Below are 21033 nucleotides of genomic sequence, written 5' to 3'. Positions count from 1 at the left end.
TGCACAGGGGTTTATTGGGGGGGGTTCCCCAGCTCCCATGTGTCCCCATGTCTAGCCAGGAGTCCCATACACCCCCCCCCCTTCCCCCCAAGGTCTCCATCCCTGCCTTGTCCCCATGCCAGGACGCGTGTCCCCCTGCCCAGCCAGGAGTCCCACAGACAGCTGAGGGTCCCTATCCCTGCTCCTGTCCCCAGACAAAGTCTTTTATGCCCAGCCAGGAGTCCCACAACCAGCCTGGGGTCTTCATCCGTGTCCCTCCCACTGTCCCCACACTAGGCCATGTGTCCCTGTGCCCAGCCAGATGTCCCCGCTTCCTGGCCCTGTGTTATGGCCAAGGCTCCCTGACGCTACAGGAGGCCACTAGTCCCTGTGCCTCCTGCCCTCCCAGCCTCACGTCCCCATGCCCAGGCAGTGTCCCCATGCCCTCAGCCTCATGTCTCCATGTCCAGGCAGTGTCCCCATGCCCAGGAAGTGTCCCCATGCCCTCAGCTTCATGTCCCCATGTCTAGGCAGTGTCCCCATGCCCTCAGCTTCATGTCCCCATGTCTAGGCAGTGTCCCCATGCCCAGGCAGTGTCCCCATGCCCTCAGCCTCATGTCCCCATGCCCTCAGCCTCATGTCCTCATGTCTAGGCAGTGTCCCCATGCCCAGGCAGTGTCCCCACGCCCCCAGCCTCATGTCCCCATGCCCAGGCAGTGTCACCATGCCCCCAGCCTCATATCCCCGTGCCCCCAGCCTCATGTCCCTGCACCCCCAGCCTCATGTCCCCATGCCCAGGCAGTGTCCCCACACCCCCAGCCTCGTGTCCTCACTTCCTCATGCCCCCAGCCTCATGTCCTCATGCCCAGTCAGCTCTCCCCACCACTTAGCTGTCCCCACACCTCCAGCTGTGCTGACCAGGTGTCTCTGTGACCAGAGAAGTGTCCCCAAGCCCATCACGAGCCCCTGTCCCCCAGCCCTCCAACTGCCCCACGCCCCCCACCCCGGCACAGCGGGCAGGACACAGAGTGCTGGGTGGCAGCGTTTATTGCCGGCCTCAGTTGGCCGTCAGGATGGAGTTGATCCAGTCGCGGAGCGAGGTGACACGAGTGTAGACAGCGGGCACGTTGGGGTCGCAGGTGCTGCTGCCCCAGGAGACGATGCCCACCAGGGTCCAGACGCCGTCCTTCTGGCACACCAGCGGGCCCCCGGAGTCGCCCTGTGGGCAGCGGGCAGGGGGTGAGGGCAGGGGCTGCGGGGCGGGGGTCTCGGGGGGCAGGGGGGTCTCCATGGGCACCTACATTGCAGGAGGAGGCACCGTCAGCGCCGGCGCAAACCATCATATCACGGATGCGGAACCCCCAGTACTGCTTGCACTGCTCGTTGGTGAGCAGGGGCAGGGCCACCTGCTGCAGCACCGCTGGTGTCTGCGAGGCTGCGGGAGAGACGGGCGGCATCAGCACCACACGGCCCCCGGCTCCCAGGAGATGCGCGCGGGGACGGAGATGGGGACCTGTGTTGGGTACCAGGATGGGGTTTGGGGATGGTGGTGGGGATGGAGGCTCGGGATGGGGATTGTGATGAGGTGAACGGGCATGAGGACTGGAGATGGAGATGAGGATAGGAATGAGGGTGTGGAGAGCACGTGGATGGGGACAGGGATGTCTGCAGATGAGGGCAGGGATGAAGACAGGGATGAGGATGGGGATGATAACGGTAGTGGAGACGAGGGTGAGGACAGGGATGGAGTTGGGGACAAGGATGGGAGGGGATGGGGACAGGGATGGGGACGGGAAGGTGCGGTACCCTTGGGGTCAGTCAGCCCCCAGCCGGTGGTGACACAAGTCATGCCCCCGGGGAAGTCCTCAGTGGACTGGGGCAGGCAGACAGGGGACACTTGGGCTGACAGTTGCGCCGGGGTGGCCAGTTTGATCAGGGCGATGTCGTCGCGGATGGTCAGCATGTTGAACTTGGGGTTCTTGAAGACCTGGAGCCAGCAGCACCGTTCCCAGTGCCCACAGCCACAGCCGGGGGGCCGGGCACTGGGGACCCCACAGGGACCGATGGGAATCCCAGGGGCTCATGGGGACCCCGGGGACAGATGGGGACCCCAGGAACCGAGGGCACGGCGGGGAATGGCCCTGTGGGACCTGGGCCGATGGGGTCCCTCAGGGCAGATCCCAGCCCCAGGGACACAGAGGAGCAGGGACTCATGGGGACCCTGGGAGCAGACCCCTAAGTGACCCAGGGACACCAACAGGGCTCGACCCCAACCCTGAGGCTGATGGGGAAGCAGGGAGCAGCCCCAGCCCCTGGGGCACTGGGAAAAGGGGATGCCCCAAGCACACTGGATGAGGCAAACACCAAATTCCTGGCTGAGGGGCACCCAGGGAGCAGGTTACACCCCATTAGAGTGGCTACTGTTAGTGCTGTAAGGGGTTCTCATTTTGACAGACGATGTTCAGGAGTAGTCTGTGAATCGTAGACAAATTCTTCAGAATGGTAAAAGATTTTGGGGACTATAGTTACCTGGACACAATATTCTGAGGATTCTTATAATTTTTCCAACGACAAACAGGGTGTAACTCCAATAACAGAACACACCCACTTGGCATTTTTGGCTGGTATTAACCACTTTGCAGGGGTTTTATATTGTGTCTTATTAACACACAGTTGTTCTTTGTGTTTTGGGACTTCACCCTCACACACACCACTTCCCACCACCTGTGCCAATGTAATCCCTTGCTTTTCTGTGTCCCATCTACATAGGGCCGGATTTGCATCATTTACTTGTATGGGTATGTCACTTACTCCTACAGCCTCATAAAAGGGTGGGTTTATTCCGTAGCACAACCAGCAATGCTCCGTAAGATTTGGGTTGGTTTTGTTCAGTACTTGGTAGCTAGCTTGCATCAGTTTCCAGAGAGAATTTCTGTAAGGGATTTCGGTGGTGCGTGTCGTTACTGGTGTGATATGTGGTAAAGGTGTAGATATTTGCGGGTTAAGAACTGGGTTAGGCCCGATTGCTTGGGGTGCTTGTGGCACGAGCTTAATAATTTGTATCACTACTCCTGGATCTGTGAGAGAAACGTGAATGAATACGGACCACATTTTCCCCACAATCCAACCCGTATTATGCGGGTGTAGGATTTCTAAGTTCAAATGGGTACAAGTACCTTTATAGTACACCATTCCATCACTCGCCAATTTTGGACGGTCACACCTATTTGGTATCCATGTTACCCGCAAAAACCTGTCGTCTGTTTGTGGTTTCCATCTATCACTAGTTACAATGGTCTCACATCCCCAGTATCCACAATAATAATATCCTGGATAGTTACAATAACTCTTCCCTGGGTTTGAACTGGGGCACCAATATGTTCCAAACAATGTTTTGTCCTGGGGTTGCCAATTAAATAAGTCGCCAAGTGTTACCGTAGAAGTCGGGGCACCTGCTGTTGTGATCTCCTTTATCACTTTATCACTGCGTGTAGGGGCTCGTAGGATCCACCTGAATGGCTGATGGGGATGGTACTCTGATCTGACCTGTTTTATAGTGACAAGCTCTAAAATCAAAATCACACAAAGGCATCGCAGCCCCTCCCCACGGGGGCTGTGTCGCCGTTGTTTGGATTCTGCCGGTGCGGAACTCCCAGGTGCGGACAGGATGCTTGTTAACTTGTCGTCCTCTCTCACCACCAGGGCGTATGGGTTACAAGGGCGTCCGATAATCTGGCCCTGTGGACAAAAACTCTGAACAAAAACCATCAAAGAGTCCCTCAACCCAGGGCAGCTTGCTACAATGTAGCCTGCCTGGCCGCATGTAAAACATGCCATCACGTTGGCTATTGCAGTGTGAACAGCCAATTTAACAATCGCTTGTACGTCCTTAGGGTTTATTGGTGAGGGGACCCTTTGTCCCCTGCCCGTCACCCGGACCGGGAACGCCAGCGTGGCTGATGGGGCCCAATTGGCGCACGCTATCTTTATTTTCCTCCAATCCATGAGAGGGATTTCATAGAATCATAGAATAGCCAGGTTGGAAAGGACCCACTGGATCATTGAGTCCAACCATTCTATCAAACACTAAACCATGTCCCTCAGCACCTCGTCCACCCATCCCTTAAACACCTCCAGGGAAGGTGAATCAACCCCCTCCCTGGGCAGCCTGTTCCAGTGCCCAATGACCCTTTCTGTGAAATATTTTTTCCTCAAGTCAAGTCTGAACCTCCCCTGGTGGAGCTTGAGGCCATTCCCTCTCGTCCTGTCCCCTGTCCCTTGGGAGAAGAGCCCAGCTCCCTCCTCTCCACAACCTCCTTTCAGGTAGTTGTAGAGAGCAATGAGGTCTCCCCTCAGCCTCCTCTTCTCCAGGCTAAACACCCCCAGCTCTCTCAGCCGTTCCTCATAAGGCCTGTTCTCCAGCCCCCTCACCAGCTTTGTTGCTCTTCTCTGGACTCGCTCCAGAGCCTCAACATCCTTCTTGTGGTGAGGGGCCCAGAACTGAACACAGGATTCGAGGAGCGGCCTCACCAGTGCCGAGTACAGAGGGAGGGATTTGTCCCCCTCTCGGCTCTTCTCTATTTTGAGCGGGGATATTTTGGCTTTTGACTCCATCTACCCCCATTTCCTCCTCCTCTGAATCTGAGTCAGTTGCGAGCCACCCGCCCCAACCACCCCCTCAGCCGGAGCCGGACTCGACTGCCTGGTTCCCTCCGCCCCCCGATCTCCTTTTGTTGGGCTCCGCCCCGCCCACTCCCCTTGCGGGCGGGGCCGCTCCCTCTCCCTGGGCTCGCCCCGCCTTCTGCTCGGCAGCAGACGGACGCTCTGATTGGCTGATTTTCCCAGACGGACGCTCTGATTGGCTCTCCGCCCCTCGCCCGCACTCCCCTCCCTTTCCCGCTCGCCCCCCCCACTTCTCTTTCTCGTTCTCCTCCCCTTCCCATTCGCGCGCGCTGGTTGATTCCAGCGCCTCCTCCCTGTTCCCGCCGGGGGCATTCCCGCCCCGCCTTTCCCCTTCCCGCTCGGCGCCATCTTGGGGCGCACAGGGCGGTGGTTTCGCCCAGACCCCCTCGGGCTCTGGTTTCCCAGCGGCGCCCCTGGCCCCCTCGGCCAACCCACCCCAGAAGGATTCCGCTCGTTTCTGTCCCTCCGTACCCGGGTCGGGGTTTGGGGATTGAGGGAGCGTGTCGCCCTCTGGCAGATCTTTAGACTCAGCATAATCATCACCGCCTGGGGGGTGCAGAGTCCGCGTGGCCGCCCCGACTCCTAATTTCGGGGTGGCCAGTCATAGAATCATAGAATCAGAGAAGAACCAGGTTGGAAGAGACCCACCGGATCATCGAGTCCAACCATTCCTATCAATCACTAAACCATGTCCCTTAGCACCTCGTCCACCTGTGCCTTAAACACCTCCAGGGAAGGTGACTCAACCACCCCACTGGGCAGCCTGTTCCAGTGCCCAATGACCCTTTCTGTGAAGATTTTTTTTCCTAATGTCCAGCCTAAACCTCCCCTGGCAGAGCTTGAGGCCATTCCCCCTTGTCCTGTCCCCTGTCCCTTGGGAGAAGAGCCCAGCACCCTCCTCTCTACAACCTCCTTCCAGGTAGTTGTAGAGAGCAATGAGGTCTCCCCTCAGCCTCCTCGTCTCCAGGCTAAACACCCCCAGCTCTCTCAGCCGCTCCTATTCTTCTCCAGCCCCCTCACCACCTTTGTTTCTCTTCTCTGGACTCGCTCCAGAGCCTCAACATCCTTCTTGTGGTGAGGGGCCCAGAACTGACCCCAGGATTCGAGGAGCGGCCTCACCAGTGCCGAGTCCAGAGGGAGAAGAACCTCCCTGGACCTGCTGGTCACGCCGTTTCTGATCCAAGCCAAGATGCCATTGGCCTTCTTGGCCACCTGGGCCACTGCTGGCTCATGTTCAGTTGCTGTCAACCAACACCCCCAGGTCCCTCTCCTCCAGGCAGCTTTCTAGACAGACTTCTCCTAGTCTGTAGCTGCTCAGGGTTGTTGTACCCCAAGTGCAGGACCCGGCATTTGGCCTTGTTAAACCTCATGCCGTTGGTCTCGGCCCAGCGGTCCAGCCTGTTCAGATCCCTTTGCAGAGCCCCCCTACCCTCCAGCAGATCAACACTTATACCCACCTTAGTGTCGTCTGCAAACTTGCTAAGGGTGCAAACAAACAATCCTTCGCCGCCCTCCAGGTCTCCTGCTCTTGTATGGCGTTCTGCAGGGCCTGTACGACTTTCCCCCACAACTTAAGGCTTTTCCCGGAACCCGAGGACGTCGTCTCCTCGGCTAACGCTTTGGTACATTTATCTCACACTTCGGGGTGGAGAATATCCACTGGCTGGTCAACGACCCCAATTTGTAAAAGCCTCGCAACTGCGAGAGTAAAATCTTTAGCCTTACAATCAATACCCCACTGCTTATGTAATTGTGATACGACCTTCACAAGGGCTTCACAAGGGCCCCCCGAAACTCAGCCCCCCACCCCCAGCAGCATAAAGATTTGCCTAGAAACCCCCCCAGCTCCAGGGTATCTGTGAATGTCGGCAGTAGGGAATGCCGGGGCAGGGGAGGGGGTGTGTTGTCCCCCAAAGAAAGCTTGGTGCACAGGGGTTTATTGGGGGGGTTCCCCAGCTCCCATGTGTCCCCATGTCTAGCCAGGAGTCCCACAGCGCCACCCGTCCCCCCAGGGTCTCCATCCCTGCCTTGTCCCCATGCCAGGACACGTGTCCCCCTGTCCAGCCAGGAGTCCCAAAGACAGCTGGGGGTCCCTATCCCTGCTCCTGTCCCCTGACAAAGTCTTTTATGCCCAGTCAGGGGTCCCACAACCAGCCTGGGGTCTTCATCCGTGTCCCTCCCACTGTCCCCACACTAGGCCATGTGTCCCCGTGCCCAGCCAGATGTCCCCGCTTCCTGGCCCTGTGTTATGGCCAATGCTCCCTGACCCTACAGGAGGCCACTAGTCCCTATGCCTCCTGCCCTCCCAGCCTCATGTCCCCATGCCCGGCCAGCTCTCCCCACCACTTAGCTGTCCCCACACCTCCAGCTGTGCTGACCAGGTGTCTCTGTGACCAGAGAAGTGTCCCCAAGCCCATCACGAGCCCCTGTCCCCCAGCCCTCCAACTGCCCCACGCCCCCCACCCCGGCACAGCGGGCAGGACGCAGAGTGCTGGGTGGCAGCGTTTATTGCCGGCCTCAGTTGGCCGTCAGGATGGAGTTGATCCAGTCGCGGAGCGAGGTGACACGAGTGTAGACAGCGGGCACGTTGGGGTCGCAGGTGCTGCTGCCCCAGGAGACGATGCCCACCAGGGTCCAGACGCCGTCCTTCTGGCACACCAGCGGGCCCCCGGAGTCGCCCTGCGGGCAGCGGGCAGGGGGTGAGGGCAGGGGCTGCGGGGCGGGGGTCTCGGGGGGCAGGGGGGTCTCCGTGGGCACCTACATTGCAGGAGGAGGCACCGTCAGCGCCGGCGCAAACCATCATATCGCGGATGCGGAACCCCCAGTACTGCTTGCACTGCTCGTTGGTGAGCAGGGGCAGGGCCACCTGCTGCAGCACCGCTGGTGTCTGCGAGGCTGCGGGAGAGACGGGCGGCATCAGCACCACACGGCCCCCGGCTCCCAGGAGATGCGCGCGGGGACGGAGATGGGGATGGGGACCTGTGTTGGGTACCAGGATGGGGTTTGGGGATGGTGGTGGGGATGGGGTCTCGGGATGGGGATTGTGATGAGGTGAACGGGCATGAGGACTGGAGATGGAGATGAGGATAGGAATGAGGGTGTGGAGAGCACGTGGATGGGGACAGGGATGTCTGCAGATGAGGGCAGGGATGAAGACAGGGATGAGGATGGGGATGATAACGGTAGTAGAGACGAGGGTGAGGACAGGAATGGAGATGGGGACAAGGATGGGGGGGGATGGGGACAGGGATGAGGACGGGAAGGTGCGGTACCCTTGGGGTCAGTCAGCCCCCAGCCGGTGGTGACACAGGTCATGCCCCCGGGGAAGTCCTCAGTGGACTGGGGCAGGCAGACAGGGGACACTTGGGCTGACAGTTGCGCCGGGGTGGCCAGTTTGATCAGGGCGATGTCGTCGCGGATGGTCAGCATGTTGAACTTGGGGTTCTTGAAGACCTGGAGCCAGCAGCACCGTTCCCAGTGCCCACAGCCACAGCCGGGGGGCTGGGCACTGGGGACCCCACAGGGACCGATGGGAATCCCAGGGGCTCATGGGGACCCCGGGGATGGATGGGGACCCCGGGGACGGACGGGGACCCCAGGGATGTACGGGGACCCCAGGGACCGAGGGCATGGTGGGGAATGGCCCTGTGGGACCTGGGCCGATGGGGTCCCTCAGGGCAGATCCCAGCCCCAGGGACACAGAGGAGCAGGGGCTCATGGGGGCCCTGGGAGCAGACCCCTAAGTGACCCAGGGACACCAACAGGGCTCGACCCCAACCCTGAGGCTGATGGGGAAGCAGGGAGCAGCCCCAGCCGCTGGGGCACTGGGAAAAGGGGATGCCCCAAGCACACTGGATGAGGCAAACACCAAATTCCTGGCTGAGGGGCACCCAGGGAGCAGGTGACAACCCCAGGCAATGATGGGAGCAGGGGCCAGACCCCGGTCCTCAGGAGGAAAGGGCCACCAAGGAGCCTGTGTCACACCCAGGGGGTTGCTGGCCAGAGACCTTGGGGCTGCCCCGGGCCCCGCAGCGCAGCCCCCAGCCGAGAGGCGCCAGGGAGCAGGGACGGCCATGGTCACGTCCCCCACAGGGACTGGTGGGCCCTGGGATCTTGAACCTCATCCCTTGGGGCTCCTGGGGATGGGCCCCTGAGCCCTGGGAAGAGGGGCAGCAGACACACTCCGTGGGATGCAAACCCAGGGATGGGGGCAGCGTGGGCATCCCAGGTGACAGGGCCCTTGGGATAAGGGGATCTGGGACCCTCTGGGGACACGACCCGCAGGGCGAAGGGGACTCGGAGTCCTGCACCGGCGGTACCTTTGCAATGGTCAACCTCTGCTCATCAGGGGAGGGGTCCTCCTGGTCGTACGCGCCCGCCACCACGGTGTCAGTGGTCCTGGACATGGGCAGCCCCTGAGCACGGGCACAGGGATGGGGGCACCGGGGACCCCGTGACCGTGCGTGGTGCCGGGCGGGCGGGCGGCAGAGCCGGTGCCTACCTGACGCTGCAGTGGGCAGCGGTGACCACCCAGTCCTCGCTGATGAGCGACCCGCCGCAGAAGTGGCGCCCGTTGCGCTGGGGGAAGAGCTGCTGTCAGCCGCGGCACCAGCGGCACCGCGCCCCATCCCGGTCCCCAGCCCCGCTGCGGGCGCTCACCTGGAGGGACACCTGCCACGGCCACGACCCTGGCACCGCTGCCTCACCGTTGACGATGCGGTTGTAGCCGCGGATGACGGGCGCGATGGCGGGCACGCCGCAGCCTGCAGGGCACAGGCCGGCGGCTGTGGGATGGGGACTCCCTAGCCCCGGCCTCGCACCCCACAGCCGCCCCCAGAGCCCCCCGCCCACCCCACCGAGCCCCACGGCCCCACGCACCCGCCAGGGAGAGGGTGGCACGGGCAGAGCCCGCCAGCGCCAGGCAGCTCAGGAGCCACAGCAGAGCCATCGCCAGTCCTGGGAACAGACCCTGCTTGGGGCTCAGCGCCTCTTATACCCACGGCTGGGCATGGCCTCGCCGCTGGCCTTGCTGCCGTGGCCTTGGCAGATAGTGGGACACCCGGCACAGTGCCAGGACTTGCCACCGTGGCAGCCCTGGCACCGTCGCACTCGTCCAACACCTGGTGCCCCGGCAGCCTGAGTAGAGACCCCTTGCCCCAAGCTGGGTGGCTGCTGCCTGGGGGTGTTGGTTGACAGCGACTGACCATGTTCCAGCAGTGGCCCAGGTGGCCAAGAAGGCCAATGGCATCTTGGCTTGGATCAGAAACGGCGTGACCAGCAGGTCCAGGGAGGTTATTCTCCCTCTGGACTCGGCACTGGTGTGACCGCTCCTCGAATCCTGTGTTCAGTTCTGGGCCCCTCACCACAAGAAGGATGTTGAGGCTCTGGAGCGAGTCCAGAGAAGAGCAACGAAGCTGGTGAAGGGGCTGGAGAACAGGCCTTATGAGGAACGGCTGAGAGAGCTGGGGGTGTTTAGCCTGGAGAAGAGGAGGCTGAGGGGAGACCTCATTGCTCTCTGCAACTCCCTGAAAGGAGGTTGTGGAGAGGAGGGAGCTGGGCTCTTCTCCCAAGTGACAGGGGACAGGACGAGAGGGAATGGCCTCAAGCTCCACCAGGGGAGGTTCAGGCTGAACATTAGGAAAAAAATTTTCACAGAAAGGGTCATTGGGCACTGGAACAGCTGCCCAGGGAGGGGGTTGAGTCACCTTCCCTGGAGGTGTTTAAGGGACAGGTGGATGAGTTGCTGAGGGACATGGTTTAGTGTTTGACAGGAATGGTTGGACTCGATGATCCAGTGGGTCCTTTCCAACCTGGTGATTCTATGACTCTATGATTTATGAGCTCTGCCGCCCATCCCCAGGCCGTTGGGCACCACCATGCCCAGGTGCTGGCTATGGGCCCTCACAGAGCCGTGGCCAAGAATGTGAAGTGTGGCCAGGAGGTCAAGGGAAGGACCCTGACCCCTGGTCAGCTCTGAGGAGAAGGACACCCCTGGAGTGCTGGGTCTGGGGTCGGACTCCCCAGCACAAGAATGACAAGGACATACTGGTGAAAGTCCAGCAAAATGCCAGGGAGATGTGGAAGGGACAGGAGCATCTCACAGAAATAAAGGGAGGGTGTACAGCTTAGAGCAATGAAAATCTCTTCTCCCAAGTGACAGGGGAAGAGGGAATGGCCTCAAGCTGCGCCAGGTGAGGTCTAGGCTGGACATTAGGAAAAAATTTTTAATGGAAAGGGTCATAGCAAGGCACCCGGCACAGTGCCAGGACAGCACCTGGGAGCACAGCACCTGGAGCCCATGGCCTTGGCCAGGCCGTGGGACACCACTGGTGGGGTCTAAGGGCTGTTTTCAAAGTGTTCGTTGGCCAGGTGTGTGGTGAGGCTGTCACCGGTCACAGGGTGCTTAATGTTGGAAGGGACCCTGAAGCTCACCTGGTTGATTCACAGCCGGGCTGCCCAGAGCAGCTGCCCAGGACCAGAACTCATGTTGCTTCCGAGTCTCTCCATGCATGGAGACTCCACAGCCACCATGGGCAACCCGTGCCAGTGCTCAGTCATCTCACAGTGCAACTACATCTCCTGATGGTCAGAGGGACCCTCCTGAGTATCACTTTGTCCTGCCACCTCTGGTCCTGGCGCTGAGCACCTTGGGAACAGGCTGTCTCTGTCCCCTTTGCCACCTGGAGAAGAGAAGGCTCCAGGGAGACCACATAGGAGCTTCCCAGTACTGAAAAAGGGCCTGTAGGAAAGCTCGGGAGTGGCTCTTGATCAGGGTGTGCAGGGATAGGATGAGGGGGAATGGGTTTAACCTACAAGAAGGGAGATTGAGATTAGATATTAGGAAGAAATTCCTCACCGTGAGGGTGGTGAGGCGCTGGCCCAGGTTGCCCAGAGAACTCATGGATGTCCTGTCCCTGGAGGTGTTTAAGGCCAGGTTGGATGGGGCTTGGAGCAACTTGATCCAGTGAGAGGTGTCGCTGCCCATAGCAGGGAAGGTGGAAATGTGTGGAAGGATGGCTCGATGACTGAGGACATGATTTGATAGCAATGAGCAATCCAGGGTTCAACACTTGTGATTAAGCCTGGCGTTCCCCTTTAAGCTGACCTTGGTATGTTGATAGAAGAAAGTACATAACAAAAGCACGGAACTCAGCGCTGGAAAGTCCCTAAAATGTCAAGACCATTGTACCAGCCCCCTTCACATGCTTAACATCTTTTAACCAATCTTGTAACTACTTAAGGTGCGTGGACAGTACAGTAGGACCAATTGTAGGTTGTTTATCAGCTCGTGCTCTGCTAGAATAAGTATATAAGGAGTGTTGTGTTTATGAATAAAGGAGAACGACTATACTCACATTGAGATTTCATCCTTACTTGGGGTCCGCCTCCCACTCCCACAGAAATGGAGGGTCTTTGAGGTCCCTTCCAACTCAAACCATTCTGTGATTTTCATTGCTCTAAGCTGTACACCCTCCCTTTATTTCTGTGAGATGCTCCTGTCCCTTCCACATCTCCCTGGCCTTTTGCTGGACTTTCACCAGTATGTCCTTGTCATTCTTGTGCTGGGGAGTCCGACCCCAGACCCAGCACTCCAGGGGTGTCCTTCTCCTCAGAGCTGACCAGGGGTCAGGGTCCTTCCCTTGACCTCTTGGCCACACTTCACTTTCTTGGCCACGGCTCTGTGAGGGCCTGTAGCCGGCACCTGGGCATGGTGGTGCCCAACAGCCTGGGGATGGGCGGTGTGACGAGTGCGACGGTGCCAGGGCTGCCACGGTGGCAAGTCCTGGCACTGTGCCGGGTGTCCCGCTATCTGCCGAGGCCACGGCAGCAAGGCCAGCGGCGAGGCCATGCCCAGCCGTGGGTATAAGAGGCGCTGAGCCCCAGGCAGGGTCTGTTCCCAGGACTGGCGATGGCTCTGCTGTGGCTACTGAGCTGCCTGGCGCTGGCGGGCTCTGCCCGTGCCACCCTCTCCCTGGCGGGTGCGTGGGGCCGTGGGGCTCGGTGGGGTGGGCGGGGGGCTCTGGGGGCGGCTGTGGGGTGCGAGGCCGGGGCTAGGGAGTCCCCATCCCACAGCCGCCGGCCTGTGCCCTGCAGGCTGCGGCGTGCCCGCCATCGCGCCCGTCATCCGCGGCTACAACCGCATCGTCAACGGTGAGGCAGCGGTGCCAGGGTCGTGGCCGTGGCAGGTGTCCCTCCAGGTGAGCGCCCGCAGCGGGGCTGGGGACCGGGATGGGGCGCGGTGCCGCTGGTGCCGCGGCTGACAGCAGCTCTCCCCCCAGCGCAACGGGCGCCACTTCTGCGGCGGGTCACTCATCAGCGAGGACTGGGTGGTCACCGCTGCCCACTGCAGCGTCAGGTAGGCACCGGCTCTGCCGCCCACCTGCCCGGCACCACGCATGGTCACGGGGTCCCCGGTGCCCCCATCCCTGTGCCCGTGCTCAGGGGCTGCCCATGTCCAGGACCACCGACACCGTGGTGGCGGGCGCGTACGACCAGGAAGACCCCTCGCCTGATGAGCAGAGGTTGACCATTGCAAAGGTACCGCCGGTGCAGGATTCCGAGTCCCCTTCGCCCTGCGGGTCGTGTCCCCAGAGGGTCCCGGATCCCCTTATCCCAAGGGCCCTGTCACCTGGGATGCCCACGCTGCCCCCATCCCTGGGTTTGCATCCCACGGAGTGTGTCTGCTGCCCCTCTTCCCAGGGCTCAGGGGCCCATCCCCAGGAGCCCCAAGGGATGAGGTTCAAGATCCCAGGGCCCACCAGTCCCTGTGGGGGACGTGACCATGGCCGTCCCTGCTCCCTGGCGCCTCTCGGCTGGGGGCTGCGCTGCGGGGCCCGGGGCAGCCCCAAGGTCTCTGGCCAGCAACCCCCTGGGTGTGACACAGGCTCCTTGGTGGCCCTTTCCTCCTGAGGACCGGGGTCTGGCCCCTGCTCCCATCATTGCCTGGGGTTGTCACCTGCTCCCTGGGTGCCCCTCAGCCAGGAATTTGGTGTTTGCCTCATCCAGTGTGCTTGGGGCATCCCCTTTTCCCAGTGCCCCAGCGGCTGGGGCTGCTCCCTGCTTCCCCATCAGCCTCAGGGTTGGGGTCGAGCCCTGTTGGTGTCCCTGGGTCACTTAGGGGTCTGCTCCCAGGGCCCCCATGAGTCCCTGCTCCTCTGTGTCCCTGGGGCTGGGATCTGCCCTGAGGGACCCCATCAGCCCAGGTCCCACAGGGCCATTCCCCGCCGTGCCCTCGGTTCCTGGGGTCCCCATCTGTCCCCGGGGTCCCCATGAGCCCCTGGGATTCCCATCGGTCCTTGTGGGGTCCCCAGTGCCCGGCCCCCCGGCTGTGGCTGTGGGCACTGGGAACGGTGCTGCTGGCTCCAGGTCTTCAAGAACCCCAAGTTCAACATGCTGACCATCCGCGACGACATCGCCCTGATCAAACTGGCCACCCCGGCGCAACTGTCAGCCCAAGTGTCCCCTGTCTGCCTGCCCCAGTCCACTGAGGACTTCCCCGGGGGCATGACCTGTGTCACCACCGGCTGGGGGCTGACTGACCCCAAGGGTACCGCACCTTCCCGTCCCCATCCCTGTCCCCATCCCCTCCCATCCTTGTCCCCATCTCCATCCCTGTCCTCACCCTCGTCTCCACTACCGTTATCATCCCCATCCTCATCCCTGTCTTCATCCCTGCCCTCATCTGCAGACATCCCTGTCCCCATCCACGTGCTCTCCACACCCTCATTCCTATCCTCATCTCCATCTCCAGTCCTCATGCCCGTCCACCTCATCACAATCCCCATCCCGAGACCCCATCCCCACCACCATCCCCAAACCCCATCCTGGTACCCAACACAGGTCCCCATCTCCGTCCCCGCGCGCATCTCCTGGGAGCCGGGGGCCGTGTGGTGCTGATGCCGCCCGTCTCTCCCGCAGCCTCGCAGACGCCAGCGGTGCTGCAGCAGGTGGCCCTGCCCCTGCTCACCAACGAGCAGTGCAAGCAGTACTGGGGGTTCCGCATCCGCGATATGATGGTTTGCGCCGGTGCTGACGGTGCCTCCTCCTGCAATGTAGGTGCCCACGGAGACCCCCCTGCCCCCCGAGACCCCCGCCCCGCAGCCCCTGCCCTCACCCCCTGCCCGCTGCCCACAGGGCGACTCCGGGGGCCCGCTGGTGTGCCAGAAGGACGGCGTCTGGACCCTGGTGGGCATCGTCTCCTGGGGCAGCAGCACCTGCGACCCCAACGTGCCCGCTGTCTACACTCGTGTCACCTCGCTCCGCGACTGGATCAACTCCATCCTGACGGCCAACTGAGGCCGGCAATAAACGCTGCCACCCAGCACTCTGCGTCCTGCCCGCTGTGCCGGGGTGGGGGGCGTGGGGCAGTTGGAGGGCTGGGGGACAGGGGCTCGTGATGGGCTTGGGGACACTTCTCTGGTCACAGAGACACCTGGTCAGCACAGCTGGAGGTGTGGGGACAGCTAAGTGGTGGGGAGAGCTGACTGGGCACGGGGACATAAGGACATGAGGCTGGGGGCATGAGGATATGAGGACATGAGGCTGGGGGTGTGGGGACACTGTCTGGGCATGGGGACATGAGGCTGAGGGCATGGGGACATGAGGCTGGGCGCATGGGGACACTGTCTGGGGACACTGCCTGCCCCCCGGGTGGCCGCGGGGCCCTGTCCGGGCGCGGGGACACGCCGCGGTCCCGCCCCGCACGGAGCCACCTTAAGGCCGGGCCGGGGGCGGGCAGGGGCAGAGTCCGGGCCCGGCCTCTCCCAGCCCGGCATGGCCCTGCGGCGGGGAGCGGGGCTGGGGGCCGCCCTGGGCCGCAGGGGGTGCTGCTCCAAGGTGGGATGGGCGGGGGCAGCGGGGCTCTGGGGCGGGGGGGAGTCCCAGAGGGAACGGGGCTCTGGCATGGGGCGGGGTCCCAGGAGGAAAGGAGCTCTGGTATGGGTGGGGATCCCAGAGGGAATGGGGCTCCTGATATGGAAGGTGGTCCCAGAGGGAATGGGTCTCCTGATATGGATGGTGGTCCCAGAGGGAATGAGGCTCCTGGTATGAGTGGGGGTCCCAGAGGGAATGGAGCTTCTGGTATGGGTGGGGGCCCCAGAGGGAATGAGGCTCCTGGTATGGATGGTGGTCCCAGAGGGCATGGGTTTCTGGTATGGGTGGAGATCCCAGAGGGAACGGGCATGGGTTGGGGTCCTAGAAGGAATGGGGCTCCTGGTATGGGTGGGGGTCCCAGAGGGAATGGGCTTCTTGTTATGGGTGGGGGTCCCAGAGGGAATGGGGCTCCTGATGTGGATGGTGGTCCCAGAGGGAATGGGGCTCCTGGTATGGGTGGTGGTCCCAGAGGGAATGGGGCTCCTGGTATAGGTGGGGGTCCCAGAGGGAATGGGTTCCTGGCATGGGTACGGCTCCCAGAGATCCTCGAGGGAATAGGGCTCTGGCATGGGTGGGGGTCCCAGAGGGAATGGGGCTCCTGGTATGGGTGGAGGTCCCAGAAGGAATGGGGTTCTTGGCTTGGATGATGGTCCCAGAAGGAGCAGAGCTCTGGCATGGGTGGGGGTCCACGCCCCTCCCCAACCCCCTTCGCCCCAGATGGTCCCTGACACTGCTGATCTCTCCCCACAGCGCCCGCTGCCCCCCGACTTTGTGGAGGCTCTGAGGGCTGTGGTCGGTGCCCCCAATGTCTCTACAGCCCTGGCAGTGAGGGAACAGCATGGGCACGACGAGTCCATGCACGCGTGGGTGCCCGGGACCTGGGGAAGGGTCTGGGGAGGGGAAGGGACAGGTCAAGGGTGGGGAAGGGTCTGGGGAGGGCAAGGGAAGTGGGAGAGGAAGAGGAACAGGAGAGGAAGGGGCATGAGGAAGGGAAGGGTGTGGGGAGCAAAAGGATCTGGATTGGGAAAGGGCCACGTGGAGGGGAAGGGTCTTGGGAGGAGAATGACCATGGGATAGGGGAAGGGGCATGAGGAAGGGAAGGGTGTGGGGACCAAAGGGATCTGGACTGGGAAAGGGCCGTGTGGAGGGGAAGGGTCTTAGGAGGAGAATGACCATGGGATAGGGGAAGAGGCATGAAGAAGGGAAGGGTCTGGGCAGGAGAAGGGTCTGGAGAGTGGGGACATGGATGGGGAAGGGACTAGGTAGAGGAGGAGCATGGGGAGAGAAGAGTCTGGATTGGGGAAGAGCCGTGGGCAGAGTGTGAGCTGGGGAAGGTCTGGTCAGAGAAGGACCATGGGAGGGGAGGTGTCTGGGGAGCTCTGGTCGGTGGGCAGCGGTGCCGCCCTGTCCCCAGCTGTGCCCCCCCGGACGCGGTGGTGTGGCCCCAGGCGGTGGGGCAGGTGCAGGAGCTGGCAGCACTCTGCTACCGCAGCCGCGTGCCCATGGTGCCCTTTGGCACTGGCACCGGCCTCGAGGGTGGCGTCAACGCCGTGCAGGTACGGAACCCCAGCACGCCCAGACCCCGTCGACCCTGCCCGGCGCCCGCCCTGGGGCTCTCAGTGCCCGGCTGCGCCCAGCCACACCGGTGACTCTACGCCAGGGCGGCGTCTGCTTCGACCTGAGCCGCATGGATGCCATCACGGAGCTGAGCCTTGAGGACTTCTCGGTGGTGGTGGAGCCTGGTGTCACCCGCAAGGCGCTCAACAACTACCTGCGTGACACTGGCCTCTGGTTCCCTGTTGGTACTGTGGGTGCTGGGGCAGCAGGGAGCAGCTGAGGATGGTGGCACAGGGCTTTGCTGGGGACACCTTTGGACGTGGGGTGCTGGGATGACTGGGGGTGCCTGTGAGATTGGGTGTGCCGTGGTCCCAGCAGTGCCAGGGGTGTCCATGGGGCCAGGAATGCCAACATTCCAAAGATGCTGGGGTGCGCGGAGTGCTGGGGGTGCCCCCTGGGTGCCCGTGGGCGAGCGGGCACTGTTCTCCCCAGGCTGCTGGTGTCCCCATGGTCCAGGGGATGCGGGAGGTGTGGTTGTGGGGCCAGGGTCCCAGGGTACCAGCGCGAGGCCCCGTGGGGACGTCCCATGGCCCCATCCCCGTTCACATCCCCACCTGTGGACCCGGGGTGCTGGGAGGACTGGGGGTGCCCGTGAGATTGGCAGTTCTGTGGTCCCAGGTTTCCCGGGGATGTCCATGGGTGAGCTGTGGTCCCAGCGGTGCCAGGGATGTCCAAGGGGATGGGAATGCTGGGTGCCCATGGGCGAGCGGGTGCTCTTCTCCCCGGGCTGATGGTGTCCCCATGGTCCCGGGGGTGCGAGAGGTGTGGTTGCGGGGCCAGGGTCCCAGGGTACCAGCACGAGGCTCCGTGGGGACGTCCCATGGCCCTGTCCCCATCCCTTCCTGCAGACCCCGGGGCAGACGCCTCGCTGTGCGGCATGGCAGCCACGGGTGCCTCGGGCACCAACGCGGTGCGTTACGGCACCATGAGGCCCAACGTGCTGAACCTGCGTGTGGTGCTGCCGGACGGACGCCTGCTCCACACCGCCGGCCCCGGGCGCCAGCCCAGGTGGGAGCCGGGGGCACGGGAAGGGCCGGGCACGGGCCGGGCATCCCCTGCTCACCGGCCCCACGCAGGAAGCGGGCGGCCGGCTACGACCTGACCTCGCTCTTCGTGGGCTCCGAGGGCACCCTGGGCTTCCTGACGCAGGCCACGTTGCGCCTGCACCCGCTGCCCGAGGCCACCGCCGTCACCGTCGCCACCTTCCCCAGCGTGCGGGATGCCGTCAGCTGCACCGTGCAGGTGCTGCAGGCGGCCGTGCCCATCGCCCGCATCGGTGAGTGCCAGGGCTGGTGGGGGACTGGGGAGCTGGAGCCAGTGCAGGACTCAGCATCGTTCTTCTCCGCGCCAGAGTTCCTGGATGAGGTGATGGCGGGCGCCTGCAGCCGCTACAGCGGGTTGGAGCTGCCAGCGGCAGCCACGCTGCTCCTGGAGCTCCATGGCTCCCAGAACAGCCTGGTGGAGCAGAAGCAGCAGATGGGTAGGGCTGCACTGGCACAGGGACGGAGCGTGGGGTCTGGGTCGTGGTGGGCACCTGGGATGAGAGCAGGGGTCCCTCCTGGGCTAGGGGGCTGCTGGGAGTCCCCAGGGCTCATGCACAGGAGATGTAGGGGGCCAAGGGGTGTCCTGGTGTGAAAGGGGGAGCGGGGGGCCGTGCGGTGGCTGTGGGGTGGCGGACAGGGAGCCAAGGCCTGGGACAGGGGACCATGATCCCATGATCTGGGATGTGGGATGGGTGCCCAGGACCCAGGATGAGGGGCTAGGAATATCCTGTAGGGCGGGACAGGGTGGGAGCCAAGGGCCAGGGATTTGAGGACCTCGAGGTCACCAGGAGAAGGGACGGGTGTCCAGAGCTCGCACAGGGCAGGGGAACCAGCTGTGTGGATGGTGTGAGGAACAGGTGCCCAGGACCAGGGACAACAGAGCCAAGGGAGGGTGCCCGGGATGGGGACTGAGGAATGCTGGGGGGGTCTGCTGGGCGCCTAGGGCCAGGGGAACCAGGGGTGTCCCAGGGTGATGGAGAGGGGCCCAGGGACAAGGGGAGAAGGATGTCCCAGGTTGATGGCGAGGTGGCAAGGGACAATGGGAGAAGGATGTGGTCCCAGGGTGATGGAGAGGGGCCCATGGATAAGGGGAGAAGGATGTGGTCCCAGGGTGATGGAGAGGGGCCCATGGATAAGGGGAGAAGGATGTGGCCTCAGGGTGAGGACTGGGGGTCCTGGGGCAAGGGCCGTGTGCCTGGGGCTGCTGCGGATCCCGTCCCAGCCCCATCGCAGGTCTCCTGGTCGCTGGCAGAGGAGATGGTGCGGCTGAACGGCGGCCGCGGGCTGGCCTGGGCGCAGGAGCCGGAGGAGCGCGGGCGTCTCTGGGCCATGCGGCACAACGCGTGGTACGCGGCCCTGGCCCTGCGGCCGGGCTGCCAGGTGAGAGCCGGGCACAGGGTGCGATGGCCACAGCGCCCGCGCAGCAGCAGCCCCACGCTCTGCCTTCCTGGCCCAGGGCTACTCCACCGACGTCTGCGTGCCCATCTCCCGCCTGCCCGACGTGGTGGTGGAGACGCAGCGGGACCTGCAGGACTGCGGGCTCACCGGTCAGTGCCGGGGGTGGCCGGGGGGCCGCTGTCCCCCTGCCGCAGCCCCTGACCCGCAGCCCCGCAGGCCCCATGGTGGGACACGTGGGTGATGGCAACTTCCACTGCATCCTCGTCTTCGACACCCACGATGAGGCCGAGGCACAGCGCGTTCACGCCTTCACCCAGCGCCTGGGCAGGTGGGATCGTGGGCTTTGGGGTTGGGGATGGAGGGTCCCGAGGCACCCCCTGAACCCCGTGTCCCCGCAGGCGGGCGCTGGCGGCCGGGGGCACCTGCACTGGGGAGCACGGCGTGGGGCTGGGCAAGCGGGCGCTGCTGCTGGAGGAGCTGGGCCAGGACGGGCTGGACACCCTGCGCCGCATCAAGGCTGCGCTGGACCCCCACAACCTCATGAACCCTGGGAAGGTGATCTGAGCGGGGACGGCAGCCCCCGCGGTCACGGCTGGGGCGGCCACACTACCACACCGCCACCCCCCAATAAACCCCTGTGCACCTGCAGCCTCCATGCGCCGAGATGTCTTCGGGGGACAACGCGCCCCAGGCCTGGGGTTCCCTTGCCCCAGCAAGCAGGCGCAGATATCCAGGAGCTGGGGGGAGGTTCTAGGCAAATCTTTATGCTGCTGGGGAAGGGGGGCTGAGTTTTGGGGGGCTGCGGCTCTGTAGCTCCAGGAACCAAGCAGAAGCTTCCCCTGTGTTCAAAAGGCACCAATTTCAGTTTGGGTTTCAGTTACAGCTGGTCCAATAGCACCTCAGATCCTGCGTTCAGTTCTGGGCCCCTCACCACAAGAAGGATGTTGAGGCTCTGGAGCGAGTCCAGAGAAGAGCAACAAAGCTGGGGAAGGGGCTGGAGAACAAGAGGAGCAGCTGAGAGAGCTGGGGGTGTTTAGCCTGGAGAAGAGGAGGCTGAGGGGAGACCTCATTGCTCTCTACAACTACCCGAAAGGAGGTTGTGGAGAGGAGGGAGCTGGGCTCTTCTCCCAAGTGACAGGGGACAGGACGAGAGGGAATGGCCTCAAGCTCCGCCAGGGGAGGTTCAGGCTGGACATCAGTAAAAAATATTTCATATTTGGGCACTGGCAGAGGCTGCCCAGGGAAGGGATTGAGTCGCCCTCCCTGGAGGGGTTTAAAAGACGGGTGGATGAGTTGCTGAGGGACATGATTTAGTGATTGATGGGAATGGTTGGTCTCATTGATCCAGTGGGTCCTTTCCAACCTAGTGATTCTATGATTCTATGAGTATCAGAGACATGAGAATGCACAGATCAGCCTCCTCCTGCTCCCACCCCCCGCA

The 21033-nt window shown here is 62.7% G+C and overlaps 5 protein-coding genes across 5 annotated transcripts in view; 2 read left to right on the top strand and 3 right to left on the bottom strand.

Annotated features, from left to right (window-relative positions):
* AMFR (autocrine motility factor receptor) overlaps nucleotides 1–21033 on the bottom strand; it is a 414702-nt gene that overhangs the window by 291324 nt on the left and 102345 nt on the right. The window lies entirely within an intron of this gene.
* Nucleotides 1037–3171, bottom strand: LOC138726790 (chymotrypsinogen 2-like). Its single transcript, XM_069868800.1, has 4 exons — nucleotides 3156–3171; nucleotides 1786–2058; nucleotides 1281–1414; nucleotides 1037–1198 (listed from the first exon to the last, which is right to left on the bottom strand). The coding sequence occupies exons 1-4, from the start codon at nucleotides 3169–3171 to the stop codon at nucleotides 1037–1039; spliced, it is 585 nt and encodes a 194-aa protein (XP_069724901.1).
* On the bottom strand, nucleotides 7180–9610 carry LOC138726503 (chymotrypsinogen 2-like). Its single transcript, XM_069868302.1, has 7 exons — nucleotides 9541–9610; nucleotides 9322–9425; nucleotides 9164–9240; nucleotides 8982–9060; nucleotides 7935–8115; nucleotides 7424–7557; nucleotides 7180–7341 (listed from the first exon to the last, which is right to left on the bottom strand). Exons 1-7 carry the CDS (start codon nucleotides 9608–9610, stop codon nucleotides 7180–7182), a joined length of 807 nt encoding a protein of 268 aa, XP_069724403.1.
* Nucleotides 12572–14958, top strand: LOC138726548 (chymotrypsinogen 2-like). Its single transcript, XM_069868397.1, has 7 exons — nucleotides 12572–12641; nucleotides 12757–12860; nucleotides 12942–13018; nucleotides 13122–13200; nucleotides 14029–14209; nucleotides 14581–14714; nucleotides 14797–14958. The coding sequence occupies exons 1-7, from the start codon at nucleotides 12572–12574 to the stop codon at nucleotides 14956–14958; spliced, it is 807 nt and encodes a 268-aa protein (XP_069724498.1).
* On the top strand, nucleotides 15416–20240 carry LDHD (lactate dehydrogenase D). The gene is given in 11 exon segments (XM_069868693.1): nucleotides 15416–15498; nucleotides 16285–16397; nucleotides 16949–17090; nucleotides 17195–17336; nucleotides 18000–18184; nucleotides 18187–18427; nucleotides 18503–18631; nucleotides 19447–19574; nucleotides 19651–19741; nucleotides 19809–19920; nucleotides 19991–20240. Coding segments are annotated over 11 exon segments (1512 nt in total). The 5' UTR covers nucleotides 15416–15435; the 3' UTR covers nucleotides 20157–20240.

This window comes from Phaenicophaeus curvirostris, chromosome 14 (assembly GCF_032191515.1).
Source record: "Phaenicophaeus curvirostris isolate KB17595 chromosome 14, BPBGC_Pcur_1.0, whole genome shotgun sequence".
Lineage (NCBI taxonomy): Eukaryota > Metazoa > Chordata > Aves > Cuculiformes > Cuculidae > Phaenicophaeus > Phaenicophaeus curvirostris.
The sequence above is the reverse complement of the archived record's forward strand: the minus strand, read 5'-3'. Positions and strand labels throughout refer to the sequence as shown.

Excerpts from the sequence above, each read along its gene's own strand:
- LOC138726503 (XM_069868302.1), bottom strand. The coding sequence starts at position 9,610 with ATGGCTCTGCTGTGGCTCCTGAGCTGCCTGGCGCTGGCGGGCTCTGCC. Across the intron at positions 9,426-9,540 it reads TGCCACCCTCTCCCTGGCGG|GCTGCGGCGTGCCCGCCATC; the intron begins GTGCGTGGGGCC and ends TGTGCCCTGCAG. Across the intron at positions 7,558-7,934 it reads GGGGCTGACTGACCCCAAGG|CCTCGCAGACACCAGCGGTG; the intron begins GTACCGCACCTT and ends TCTCTCCCGCAG.
- LOC138726790 (XM_069868800.1), bottom strand. Across the intron at positions 1,415-1,785 it reads GGGGCTGACTGACCCCAAGG|CCTCGCAGACACCAGCGGTG; the intron begins GTACCGCACCTT and ends TCTCTCCCGCAG. Across the intron at positions 1,199-1,280 it reads ACGGTGCCTCCTCCTGCAAT|GGCGACTCCGGGGGCCCGCT; the intron begins GTAGGTGCCCAT and ends CGCTGCCCACAG.
- LOC138726548 (XM_069868397.1), top strand. The coding sequence starts at position 12,572 with ATGGCTCTGCTGTGGCTACTGAGCTGCCTGGCGCTGGCGGGCTCTGCC. Across the intron at positions 12,861-12,941 it reads CGTGGCAGGTGTCCCTCCAG|CGCAACGGGCGCCACTTCTG; the intron begins GTGAGCGCCCGC and ends CTCTCCCCCCAG. Across the intron at positions 13,019-13,121 it reads GCTGCCCACTGCAGCGTCAG|GACCACCGACACCGTGGTGG; the intron begins GTAGGCACCGGC and ends GCCCATGTCCAG.